The sequence below is a fragment of the Asparagus officinalis genome, chromosome 4 (genome assembly GCF_001876935.1).
Source record: "Asparagus officinalis chromosome 4, Aspof.V1, whole genome shotgun sequence".
NCBI lineage: Eukaryota > Viridiplantae > Streptophyta > Magnoliopsida > Asparagales > Asparagaceae > Asparagus > Asparagus officinalis.
In genome coordinates this window covers 26,548,759-26,562,965 of record NC_033797.1, presented here as the reverse complement: position 1 = coordinate 26,562,965, position 14,207 = coordinate 26,548,759, and the positions used below count along the sequence as shown (strand labels likewise).

Below are 14,207 nucleotides of genomic sequence, written 5' to 3'. Positions count from 1 at the left end.
TAAAAAACAAACCTCAGACACAATTTCCAATAACCTCTTACATTTCACGGACTGACAATGTACTAATTTGGTTAGTAAATAGGCATTGTTTATTAAAATTCAGAATCTGTAAGATGTGCATCTCTGATATCTCAGAAGGCAGAAATATATAAATACCAACATTCAACGAATTTGTTATTCTAATCTGAGGTTCATCATCTAATTGGAAACTACAACTTCACGACAATGTATAACTAAGAAACTCTGTAGCTTTTATTTCTCCACGCTTTGCACATCATGCTTGTATTCCTAGAGTACTAGTAATCACTAAATGGCACATATCACAATTTAGGGTCTAATATGTGAATAGATTTCCCATAGAACCCTAAATAACATGCTATATTGATCTATAAAACAACATATATACGTTATTTGCATTCAACTAGCTACTCTTACAGACCAAAAAAATTTCAACCTTTTAATGCTTTTCTAATAAAAAAATTTAATCATACAGGCAATACAATATCCCATCTTGAAAATCAATAACATTTTCATCTTTAGCAAACCAAAAAGATGATACACAATAACTTGATTCGTGTGTAACGTACCTGATCAATGACAAGTTCTATCTTCTCTTTCCAAATCAAGGCCTCCTGTATGTTAAATGCTGCCATCTGTTGAAATAACATAGTCAACGAGAAAATTTATGTAGAAATAAAATCATGAAATATCAGCGCCTAAGTATATAGGAGTAAATGGACCTTTATCCCTGAAAAAAATATTTAGATAAATATGCCTATTATGATTATTCAACATTATGAAAAGGAAAATATAGAAGAAATCCATCTCAAATATAATTCTGATGTGCAATGCCTACCTTGCCTTTACTAAACCAAACTCAGACCAAGCTAGGATTACTTCAAATTTTATTAATTTAATCCAAGTCAGGCACATATGCTGGTTCACCATAAGAAGATTGAAGCCAGGTTGCATATGAGCAGGGACGCAAGGTACATGTATGTTGATGTTGTTAGTGGTAGCCCTATCAGAATTAGTTCTAAATAATTTAAGCCAGACCCAGACTAGGGCCGCTAACAATGGCTCACATTCAACCAAGAAGAATTAAAATGCATAACTGGCATTAGAAGCATGAGCTTCAAGACATATAATAATGTCGTAGGGATGCAGTTCTAAAATATTGACAATCATGTCATACAGTTATGTCGTACACTAAAGTCTAGAACATGATGTCTAAGTTAATAAAAATAATCCCAGTTCTCTTTTTCCGTTTTCCTCCTTCCTTTCTTTATTTTTCTTTACCTTATTTCATTAGGTTGGAAGTATTTGTTGCAGGTAATGACCAAAATTTAATCTAGCCTATTAGTTGAGAGGCGATTCAACTCCTATGACCAAAATTTAATCTAGCCTCTTAGTTGAGAGGCGATTCAACTCCTCTTTCTTCATTCACCTTTATTAAAGGACATCTGCCGAGTAAGACAATTTTGATATCCACTTTTGCTAACTAAATACAAGTTAGTTAAGGCTTACCATTAGTCTTCATTGGTCCTTGACTAGTTGACCATTATTCTACTGCTTCTTCTATCTAGTGCACAGTCACAGGACGTCATTGCGTATCCACAACAAGTATATATTCTGCCTTGTCTAATAACCCACAATGAAGCTAATAGTAACTTCTTACAGATGCACTCATCACATATCTCATCTTCAGAGTACTTTTATTCATGCATCTCAATAGTCTTGCTCAGCAACATGTAACTCGTATAGGGTTTCCTTTATGACAATAAAATCTTATTATATTATGTTTATCGAAAAGAGTAAACAAATATTTGCACTAAGCCATCTTTCTGCATCTCATACGTATACATGTATATAAGCATGCAACAAATTTCATACATTTGATCTCTGCTTTTATACAAGAGTACATAAAACCTCATTGCACCCTGAAAAAGTTAATTCTTTCCATGACAAAAATTGATTAGCTCAAATCCTTGATCAACTAATGGGACGATAGGTACGTTCTAATGCTTTGGTAATGAAAATGAAATAAGCAACAATATACATGGCGATATTTAAGTACGTGGCTAAATAATTCATTTAGGAAAAGAAGGTAGAAATGAAAGAAACAAGTGAAAATAAATATTTATCTCCACGCACCGTAATCCGATTATACTTCTCTTTTTTGTTGTAGATGCATAAAACATAAACCGTCTGCCAACAAAACAAAAGACAGAATATCCGTCACTATAACAACTTGATAAACAAAATATGTTAAAATATTTATACAGAAGAGAAAGAAGAATGTGGTCATAACTTCATAATAACATCTGTACAAATGCATGAAAAAATAACTTGATACCTCATGGTAAAGGAAAGGTATAATGTACGATTTTAAAATGAAAAGAATAAAGAAATACTTTCAGAATTAATTTCCATAAAGTGTAAATAACTCAAAGAGATAATTAGACAAGTTTCAAGATACAATTTGCCATAAAATAGGGAGCTAATTTTACAAGGCTAGCCAAATGTATAATCCAAATAAGGCCATAACAGCCCTCTGAACGCGCCAGGAGTTTCGCTTACCACATGTCAGATTCCTAAAATTTTGCTGGGTTGCTGGTGTAATGCTTATATCTAACAAAGATGGGAAACCCTAAGCAAGGAAGTTAAGACTTTCTCCAAGCTTAATTATATTTTCTCCCTTCATGTTGTATTTTCAGATTTTTCTTATTCTATTCTTTATTTCTAAATCCGAACTAGCCTTCAAACCTAAAATCTCCTGGTGAAAATCTAATAAAGGTGTAAAACCCAAAGCAAGAAGGGTGCAAAATTCTCTCCAGATCTAATATTTCTCTCTTCTTCTCCCATCCCATTATCTTTTCAGATTTTCCTTGTTCTCTCTCTATGAACACTAATTAGCCTTCAGATTATCTCTGAATCCTAGCTAGCCTCTCTCTCTCTCTCTCTGAACCCTAACTAGCCTTCAAACCTAAATCTCCCTTCAGTGCCTACCTCTTCATCCTCCAAAAGGGGAGGCTCCATCAAGTAACTTTGAAACTCATGGTTTCAAGAAATGTGAAATGACAGAACTGTAAGTCTCACTATCATTTGGCTACTTTTAATTAAGATGCTTGGGACCATTGAATTTCAATGTTTTTCACTTATGGTGACATACTTAGAACTTGACTTTTGATATACGCATATGGAGAAGTTCAATTAGATACAAGTAAGATGAGGTTAGAGTCCCATTTGCGAACGCACACCCTAAACATACAAGTTTAAATTAAACAGAACAGGCAAACCCATTTTACCTGACCAACCTGTAGATCAATTATGTCAATTTCGATATGTGTTTTCCCCTAAAATACATTGATTCGCCTAGAATTATAGAGGTCAAGAATGTGGAAAAAATAGCAAAAATCCAATGCATAATCAAGATCAAATCGCAAATTCACTTCTTGGACGACTGAGAATGAGCAAACAAGCATCACTTACATGTCCATGGTGCATCTTAAGGCCCCTGTCCTCCACTCTACAGTTCCCATCTATAAGCAGAGTCTTAATCGGCACCTACAAAAAAAATTCCCAACAAAATCACTACTAAATACTGAGATTGAAGCATTTAAACAAGTAAAGATCTCTACTTACCATGTTATCCTGAGGCTTCCTCTTGTAGTAAGCAAGAACCCTAGTCTCAAGCACAAAATACCGCATGTGGATGAACGATCGCCCGATCTTTCGCCTCCCGTACCGAACCATCCATCCTTCATAAATCACCTTCGACATCGCTCCAGATCTCTCCCCTGCCCCCAAAATCTTCAACAATATAGAGAAGAAGAAGAAGAAGAAGGGAGTAGGGGATCTCTGCAAAACCTAACCGATCGCTGAATTCCCCAATATCAAACTAAATTCCAAGCAAATTCCGACAAAAGAAGTGGAGAGATCGAGGGAACTAGGGTTTTTGACTCCTTCGAGCTCGATCCCGGGCCCGATCGCGAAGAACAAGAGTCCTAAAAGAAACAAACAAGAAGAGAACTGTGCGATTGGGGCTTTTTACTGGTCTGCAACTTTTTCAATATTTTTATTCTTCGGTAAGGGTAGTTTGGGAATCCTTGAGGGGCTAACTGCGAAAATGGCAGCACTCGCCGGCGATTTTGGGTGTCGTCAGCGCCGGGTCTGGGGCGTCTGACGTCGGCAGCGTGATGGAGTGGGAGAGGTGTTTGGGGAAATGCCAACACGGTTGGGGGTTATTTACGATCGTGCCAGCTGGATGTCTACTGGCTGGCCGCTTCGTCTTGACTTCCGAGCTTGCCCCCCCTAGGGCCAACGATGGTTACACTTTGGTAAGCGGAATTAATCACCGGATTCGGCATTTGATACGGACCGGGACTTGTGGGGCCCACCAAATATGAGCATGAGATTCAGATACTAGATTCAAATTGGGACAAGCATTTTTCGGCAGGGTGACAAAAGGACGCATCTGGATGGAATATTGGAGCGCATATAGGTGAATATTATTTCTTTTTCTCCTAATTTGTCTTGTTATTTTGGAATCTGTATATGCATATTCTAACTGAATCCAATACGTCGAATGATAAGATGCGAATTCTGTTTCTGCATCAAGTTCAAATACTTGCTATATATCAATTGAATATTAACAAGTGGCAATGGTGAAATTGAAGAAAACTATAATTTAAATTGAGGGTAAATATCAGAAAATCCCCGTTATCTTTGGACGATTAAAAAAACCCCATTACCTTTGAAAAAATATCTAAAAGCTCCCCTTAAGTATAAGGATTATCACAAAACTTCCTTTTTAGCTTTGAGATTTTATCAAAAATTCCTTTTGATGTTGGGATTTTGTCAAAAATAGGATTTCTGATAAAATCCCAAAATTAAAGAAGATTTTAAATGATATTAGTACGAATATCCATAAAAAGGAACAAATGAATATCTATGCATATATTTTATATTAATTTGCACTCAATATGACATGATTGTCGAGATAGGACATGAAAACATGACAATGGTGTGGTATGTATAGTCCGAAACGACACAACAAATGACATGTATGCTGTATATGTGCATGTGTGCCATATGCTGATATGCTATAGCCTATAGTATCTTTCAAGCCAATGTAGGAAAAACATGACAATAGTATAAAATTATCATATCATACTCCCTTTAAAAGTATGAGTTTGGAAAAATCTTTTGGTAGATAAAAATACCCTTAGAATTTAAATACTAATCCATTAAGTAAGAATAAGTTGATAAATTGATGAATTCTTATTGGATATACATAGTATGAAAATAATGATATAATTTAAATTGAAATGTAAAACTGAATGAAATTATTAAATACCAAATTTATAAATGTATACAAGATGAATGGCGTACGTGCAAAAACTAAACAAATTAATGAGAGGATAATATATTTGGATTCAAATACTAATCCATTAAGAAAGAATACAATTTATTGAAAATCATACGCCTTCCGTTTTATTTTTTATTGAGCAGACATCAATCTTTCTCCACATTTATCTTTTTCGATAAAATTAGACTATATTTAGATGTTGAAAATGGATAGTAAACCTTAAAATGGAAGTTAAATTTATGTATCTTAATGAAAGAATATCAAACAACCAGTCTTTTCTTTGCTATGTTTTGAAAGTTTAGTCCTTTTTCTGATTTTGAATTTTTGAGGGTATATTTTATAAATTTTGAAATTTTAAAAGTGTTTTCTAAAAATTTTAACTTTTAATTTGGATACATGTAATTTCCATGTTTTATATGTTGGTGATAAGTTTTTGAATATCAGGATATTTTTGTAACTCTAAAAATTTGAGGGTGTTTTTTATAATTATTAAAACTTTAGATTGATTTTTATAAAATTTAATTTTTTAGTGGTTTGCTGATAATTTCTAGATTTGATATGTACTTGTAATAGGTTTTGAAATTTTAAGGTTTTTTAATCATTTTTTAATTTAAATGAGTTTTTGTAATTTTTATAACTCCAAGGCTATTTTTTATAAATTTTAAATTTTTAGGTGTGTGATGGTAATCCTTTGAATTTATCTTTGTTGTCTGTAAGTTTTAAAATTTTAGAATTTCAGGGTGCTTTCTTATTACTTAAACTTTTAAGGATGTTTTTATAATTTTTAAAACGTTGATGGTGTTAATTGTAAATTTTAAATTCTTCATATGTTGCTATTAATTTTTAGATTTTATGATCATTATTTTAAGTTTTGAAACATCGGGATGTTTTGTGTAATTTTAAAATTTTGAGAATATTTCATACAAAGTTTGAAACTTCTTAGGTTATTTTGTAATACTTCACATATTATGTTTTTTAGTTCTTTACCTTAATAAATTAATACTGTGGAGTTATTTCATGTATTTTGTTAGTCTTATTTTTTTTAACTATTGAGCTGTAGGTAATTCACATGGGATTTGGAGAGGATGTAATTATGATTAAGATAGATCAAGATTTAAATAAAAAATCCAAAATAGTAAAGGGTAATATTGACCATGGAAAGTTTTTTTTTGAACTCGTACTTTTAAAAGGAGTATCATTAGATTAGATTAGATTATTTTAAAATAATTAATTATATTGTATATTTGATTCTTTTTAGATGAGAAATTACAATAATTTTCATGACACTTTCATCTCATTCAACATGTATGTGTCTTTGTTATTTTCTTCTTATTAGATTAAATTATTAAATTAGATTAGATTGTTTAAAAATTATAAATTATGAAATTGCAATAATTTTCACATCACTTTCATCTATTTTCTTTTAATTAGATTAGATTAGATTATTTTAAAGTAATTAATGATATTGTATATTTGATCTTTTTTTCAGATCGCAAAGATCAAATATTTTAAAGCAATTAATGATATTGTATATTTGATCTTTTTTTCAAACCACAAAGTTTAATTATACTATAATTACTTAAGTAAATATTGTTTATATAAAAATTAAAGAAAATCTCACACGTATTTTAGATCTCAATGCCAACTGTAATACTTACATATAGGTGTTAGTTAATATAAATTTTATGCATGGGCTTAACTTATATAATCATACTTTAATCGGATTAGATAATTTTATTTTATTTTTTACACCCAAATTCTTCCACAAAACCAAAAGAGAGTAGTAATGATATAGCTATATATATATATATCCACAGGACCATAAATATCTTAAAAATGAATGAAAAAAACCACACAAATATAAAACATATTAATTACCCTCACACTGTCACGCCCCGCTTTCTAAAATACTAGGGAATCGGAACGTGAACAAGTCTGCGACGTATTAGATTAAGGAGAATAAATAAAAATAAACATTTCTCCTCAACCTAATACGCTAAGCGTCAAGACATAAATGCAAAGGCACAAGTCTCTAATCACAGATAGCGAGAATATAATAAACAACTCAGAACAGAATATCCATATCACAAGTGAATATCATCCAAGACATAATATTCGGGGTTAAACATGTCCTTATACAAAATTGAACAATTGAAAACTGAAAGAATATAAAATACCTCGTTCAACGGAAAAGAAAGGAAATATTATAAAAGATAAACTAAGACCATCAACTAAGAAGAGATAACTGAACTTCGGCCTATTCTTCAACTCTATCTGCAAGGCACTCCTGATGAGAATCCTCTGGCACCTGGCGATCTCCCAGTTGGACCTGTCTTTCCTCTAAGTCTGATGTACACCAGAGAAAACAGGTGTACGGCAGCGTGCATGGCACACGACAAGACCCCACAAAAGAAAAAAAACGAACGAAAAGCCAATGCGAAAAATAAAACACCAACAGAAATGACAAAGAAACGTGCAACTGGAAATCTAACAAAATCAACATGCAAATTCACTACTAAAACAAGATAAACATAAAGCTAACTGCATACGGTAACCGGGTCGCATACTAACCATCCTAAAACTCACTGGTCCACCTCTCAAATAGGTCCAAGTTCGCATCACCGGAAGGCTGACTGTTCACAATCCCCTACGCGCATCCAATCCTACAAAACATGCGGCTAGAGGACTACACACAATCCGATCTCAGCCTGGTCTGGACTCAGGCAAAGCTTAGGTGACGAAACAGGTCACAGGCCCAAGTGGCGAAACAGGTCACTTGGTCCAACAAACCTACCCCAGGACGAAACAGGTCACTGGTGTGAGCCTGGAAGATAAGTCAACAATCACATTCAATCATGCGAACTAAGATTTTCCCATCCTAACTCTTCTCATTTTTCTAAGTCAACAATCATAACCTAAACTAGATTTCTGGTCCACCTCCTAAATTCAGTCAACACACCCACACATGTCACTAGGTCTGTTCATGACGCACGAGGCCACTAAGTCATGAACTACTAATGGTTCTCAAACATAACAAGGAACAGTAAAAAATCTAACTGATTCTATGTAATAACATGATGACAGGTCAAATATATTAAAATAAATCGCAAAACATAAAATGTAATTATGAATAGTAAAATCATGCATGCAATCTGGTTTTATTAATATCTTGTTATTCGAACTTCTAAACTACTCATAAAAATTATTAGCAACTAAATAACATCAAATACAACTACGGTCAAAAAGAAAATTGAAAACCACGATTGTTTTACACATGAAATATCGCGGTCTACAACCACCAAAACAAGATCATTAATTAATTAATTCCAAAACAAATAATTCTTTTTCAAAATAAAATTCCTTTAAATTATATTAATTATTCCAAAATAATCTTTTCTCAAAATAGTTTAACAATTCAAAATAACTCATTTTCCAAAATAAATTATTTTAAATTATTTATTTTAATAATTATTCAAAACCAAACCCTTTTCCAAATAATCTCTTTTCTCATCATAATAATTCTAAAAACATGTCAAAATAACCACTTTTACACAAAATAATTATTTCTTTAAATTACTTATCATAATATCATTATTAATATTAATCATCCACAAGCCCACGTAGTTAATAACAATATACACACTACAACATAATCTAAAAATTGAATGACGAGTCAAAGAATATCGGGATCTTACCTCGGGTTCGTGGGTGTGAACGGAGCAGCGGGGGTTGTTACGGCTGTACGGGTCACAACGGGTTCCGTGGCTCGTCGGAAAGTGAATCGTGTGATAGAATACAAAAAGGGAGGTGTTAGTAGCGATTAGCGATATTCAAAGCGATATAATAAGAGGTAAAAAATAAGCCCAAGTGAGAGGGAGATACCGTGTGATAGACAATATAAATGGCTACACACCGGCGAAGACGGTGACAAAAACGGAGACCGGAGGTGGCCAAAAAACGCATGTGAAGTCGGCACAGCGCTGCTATTTTCTGCTCGCTGTTACCGTCGAGCGATGTTTCAAATATTACTGAGAGAGATAGAAAATGAGTTAGAGTGTGATACAAATTGGAGGTGATAGGCAACATGTAGGGCTACTCACCAGAGAAGAAATCGGCAAAAACAAAGATTGGAGGTGATCGAAAAGTGCATGCGAAGTCGCCATAAAACTGCAAAAATCTGCTCGCTGCTCGGTAGCTGTTCGGGCTCATTCCTCGCTGTTCGGAGTCTTCCCTTGCTGTCCGAGCTTGCCGGAGGTGGGAGGAGGTTGTCAGGATCATCGGGGTGTCTCGGTGGGCTCCGATGGGGCTGTGCGGGATCCGACGGGGTTGCTCGGTCAAGGAGGGGAGAGAGGAAGCGGAGGTGAAGATGGTGGCGTCGGGGATGAGGTGTTGGCGTGTGCGTATTTGGTGGTTGATAGGAGGTTGTTGTGGTGTTGGGGGTGCTTGGCGGGCGGTGTGGTTCGAGGGGAGGGGGAAAAAAAAAAGCGAAATTTTTTTTTTGTTTTTGTTTTTGGGGGGTGTAGTGGTGGCGGTGGGTTTGGAGAAGAGCGGGATAGACGAAGGGAAGAGAGAAGAGAGAGAGAAGGAGAGAGAGAGAGAGAGAGAGAGAGATGAGAGAGAGAGAGAGGGTGAGGGCGGGCGTGGAAACGAGAGGAGAGGAGCAGAAAGAATAAGAAAAAAACATTATATATATATAATATATATATCATATATATAAATATATATTAGTATAATAGTAGTAGTATATATATGAAAGAAATTAGGGTTAGGGTATTTAACAAAAATAATTAATAAAAATATAATTACTTTAATTTTAAAACAAATAATTATGGAAAAATTATATATAAAATAAAACGTACCAGTTATACTAATACAAAAAGATAATACACAATAGTAGAAATAATACAACAAATTATACAATTAAACAAGAATAATTAATAAAAAATATAGTTACTTACATTTAAAACCAAATAATTATGGAAAAATTATCTATACAATAAAATGTACCAATTATACTAATATGACAGATAATACACAATAGTAGTAATAATACAACAAATTGTATAATTAAACAAGTATAATTAATAAAAATATAATTACTTACATTTGAAAATAAATAATTATGGAAGAATTATCTACATAATAAAACGTACCAGTTGTACTAATACAACCGATAATATGTAACAGTAAAATAATAAAACAAAAAATTATACAAATAATACGTAATTAATAATACAACGTATTATATGAAATAATGCATAATAATAATAATAATACAACATATTATTTAAAATAATACGTAATAGTATCGATAACACAACGGATAAATTTTAAAAAAATTTACTGCACTAAATAAATCTATAAGTATCTAAATTATTTAAATAAATATAAAACTTGGACTTTAAATCATAAAAATTATGAAAAATCGAGAAAAATACAAATACTCTTTTAAAAATAATAATTGAATATTTTAAAATACCAAAAAAATTATTTTAACTAGTATTGAAAGTTCATGATCATTACACACACACTCACTATTTTCAAAACAACCATTCTCCATCTTCATTTATAATATATTCACATACCCAAATTAAGTTGTTGGAGTTTCCCCCTTACTAACTACACCATTGATCAACTCTCCTGTTTTCTTTTGTGCTTAAATTGTATAACATTCACTGCAATGAGGGCTCACATGGGTCCTCTGCCTGCCTTGAACACCAACAAAAATAATGTATTAGGCATTGTAGTTAGTTAATAATGAGATCCTGTCATTATAAATAAATTAAGTAATTGAAGATTAATAATTCTTAAGAATGTACTACATTCCCCTAGCTTGCATTGCAAACTTGTTAGTTGTTTATTCCTAACCCGAAAGATTTTAAAATTAATCTTGAGAGTTACTTGCATTAAAAAAGTTATGTTAGAGGGCCGATACAGACTATTTTATAGTTTAAGATTGTCAACACATTTTGTCTCTAATGCATATCAATTATGAGTAATAATATAATTTGATTGATCCAAGTATATCCTAATATATTTCTGGATCCAAGTATATCCTAATATATTTCTAGACTATTGTCTTGTCTTTTGCTCTTTATTATATCCAACTTGATATCATAATTGATATAGATGATAAAGACACTACTGTAGAATTGCCCAGGAAAAAAATAAAGGTGAAGGATTGATCTTAGCTGAGCTTATACAAGTCATCTTAATATTAAATATTTGGTTATATTTTTATTAACAAATCAACAATATATTATTGTAACTTTTTTTAACTTAACACTACATTTAATGACTAAGATAAACAAATTGGAGATCAGGATTTGATGCGATAAATAAAGATGTTAAATAAAGATGTTACATGAAGTTTGATATATACAAATTTTAAAGAATAATATTGTGTATGCAAGTATAGAAAAGTGTATTGATCCCAGTTTTACACACAATTCTATTTCATAAAATTTTAAAAAAATATTTAAATAAAATTTATGGCAAATGTAATTATTCATGTTTATAGATTTTACTTCAAAATGAATCTGAATTATTTTATAGTAAGAAAATAAATAAATAATAATTATTATGATATTTAACCACGTGCATTGCACGTGCACAAGAACTAGTAGTCCCAAAAAACTGACATGAGAAATGACATTTTCTTTTCATATGTGCATGTGTCTCCTATGCATGTACATTATATTCTAAGTCAAATTAGAAAAAAGGGTTTTTTTTCCTGTATCAGTCCCTTTAATCTTTCATATTTTGATTTAGACCCTCACATCAGTCAAATTGCTATTAGGTCCATCAAAGCTTAAGCCATTACGAAATTATTCCTAAAATCATTAATATTGATATTAAGTCTCCCAATTCTTAAGTTATTTTCAAATTAGTCCTTCCACCAAGTGCGGAAGTAACAATTGGAGGGATTTATTTGAAATAACTTATAAGAATTAGGGGACTGATGTTCATAGCAATAGATTTTACTTGGTAATCCCTCAAATTGCTACTTCTCCTCTTCATTGGAGGGATTAATTTGGGAATAACTTAGAACTAGGGGATTAAATTGCAATTTCAATGATGTGAGGGATCAGTTTCAAAATAAATTAAATGTTGAGCGAGGTAATAGCAATTTCATTGATTTGCAGGACTAATCTCAAAAAATATACAAGGGAGTATCGGACAACTAGGCTTGATGAAAACATAGCAAAGAGCTAATTAAATGGAACTCTTCTCTAAATACAACTCAAACATAAAAAATATGCATCATATACACGTTTCACGCTGCGACGCTGCACAAATCAACTAGATTTGACAAAAGATTTAAAGTTAGTAAACCCTGTCAATTATAATTTTATTAATTATTTACAAATCTTAATTATAATATGCGAATAAAATTTCTGTTGTGTGTGTCTGGAACAGAATATCCGTGATTATAACAGGTGTTTTCTCCTCATTCGTCCAAAACTCAAAGCCGTTACCAATGTGATCCATATTTTTTATATCTTTTCTAGTCTAAAATCTTGGTCTCAGCCTCTCAGGAAAACTATGTGCTTGAGACTCAATTTGACAATCTTTGCAGTGGTTAGGTTGTTTGGAAAATGTGGAATGTCAATCTTACAGTGCGGTGATTCATGCATGGACAAATGTGTAAAAACCTTGGTACCGTGATTCATGGATAGGTGTGTAAAAAACTTACGGTTTGGCTAAATTGCACTTTAATGCGTTATAGTTTTACTAACATTGTCTTTTAATGCTCTCTATTTTAAAATCGTGCACTTAAATATCCAATGTATCTTAGCGTTGCAAAGAAATGTCCTAAAGTTTCAAAATATTGCACGCCAGTGCCTTATTGTCTACATATTGCATACAAATACACTTCGATTGTAAATGTCATTACTAAAACACCCAAAAGATAGTAAAAGTCTCACTTTGGGATCCTCTGTTATAGGATGTTGTTGGATACATAGAGAAAATCTCTCTCTCTCTCTCTCTCTCTCTCTCTCTCTCTCTCTGCAGCATTTAAATGCCTTGGGGCATTTAAGTGCATGATTTTAGAGAAGAGAACATTAAAGTGTATGGTTGGTGAAATTAACTATAGATCATTTAAGTGCAATTTAGCCTTATAATTTTGATCCATGCAGCGCAAGAAATTATTTCATATGTATAACCTCAGATTAAAGGAAAAAGTTATTGCAGACCACGCATCAACGTGTTCTAATATCTTCTGTACATGCATCAAAAGGTTTGAAATTTAATCTATTTTTAATAACAATTGGATTCGTTCACGAGCAATGCTCAAACATCTAAAACAAATGTCTTTTCTCATACATTTACAATCCATGGTACTAACCTAGTGACATCGTATCTGATCAAGAAATAGTAGTGGTATTAAGTTTTAGACTTTAAATATAAAGAAAAACATACAATGGAGACAAACTAGCTACCCAATCACAACTAATTGATTTCTTAAAGGATGGTCTGTATTGATATTGAGTGAAAGAGGAATATCCGTGCAAATATGGAGAATAAAAAAAACTGAATTGGGAATGACTCGTAACATTTCAATGTTAGGATGCTGTCCCTACAATATATTTTGTTTGAGTAATAACAGACTCTTTTTTTTTTGACAAAAAAATAAGGGGATACCCCGTTCATTCATAATCAAAAGTGTTAAGTACAAAAAGTTATCAGGCACGAACTGTATCAATGTTGAAATTATAAAAAAGAGTGTCAATAATTAGGGATGTATAACCTTCTTCTTCCAGAGATCCATGAAGATGAAGAGAAGGCCTTATCGTCATTCATCGTTGACACAGATATAATGAGGAACCAAAGC

At 32.4% G+C, this 14,207-nt stretch overlaps 1 protein-coding gene across 1 annotated transcript in view; it reads right to left on the bottom strand.

The window, feature by feature from the left end:
- The window catches only part of LOC109837028 (protein ENHANCED DISEASE RESISTANCE 2-like), a 30,246-nt gene extending 25,918 nt beyond the window's left edge, over positions 1-4,328 (bottom strand). The window contains exons 1-4 of the mRNA XM_020405109.1: positions 3,646-4,328; positions 3,493-3,567; positions 2,155-2,208; positions 588-653 (exon numbers count right to left, since the gene is read on the bottom strand). Of these exons, the coding sequence (XP_020260698.1) occupies positions 588-653; positions 2,155-2,208; positions 3,493-3,567; positions 3,646-3,783 (333 nt within the window). The 5' untranslated portion in view covers positions 3,784-4,328. The remainder of the gene's footprint in view (positions 1-587; positions 654-2,154; positions 2,209-3,492; positions 3,568-3,645) is intronic.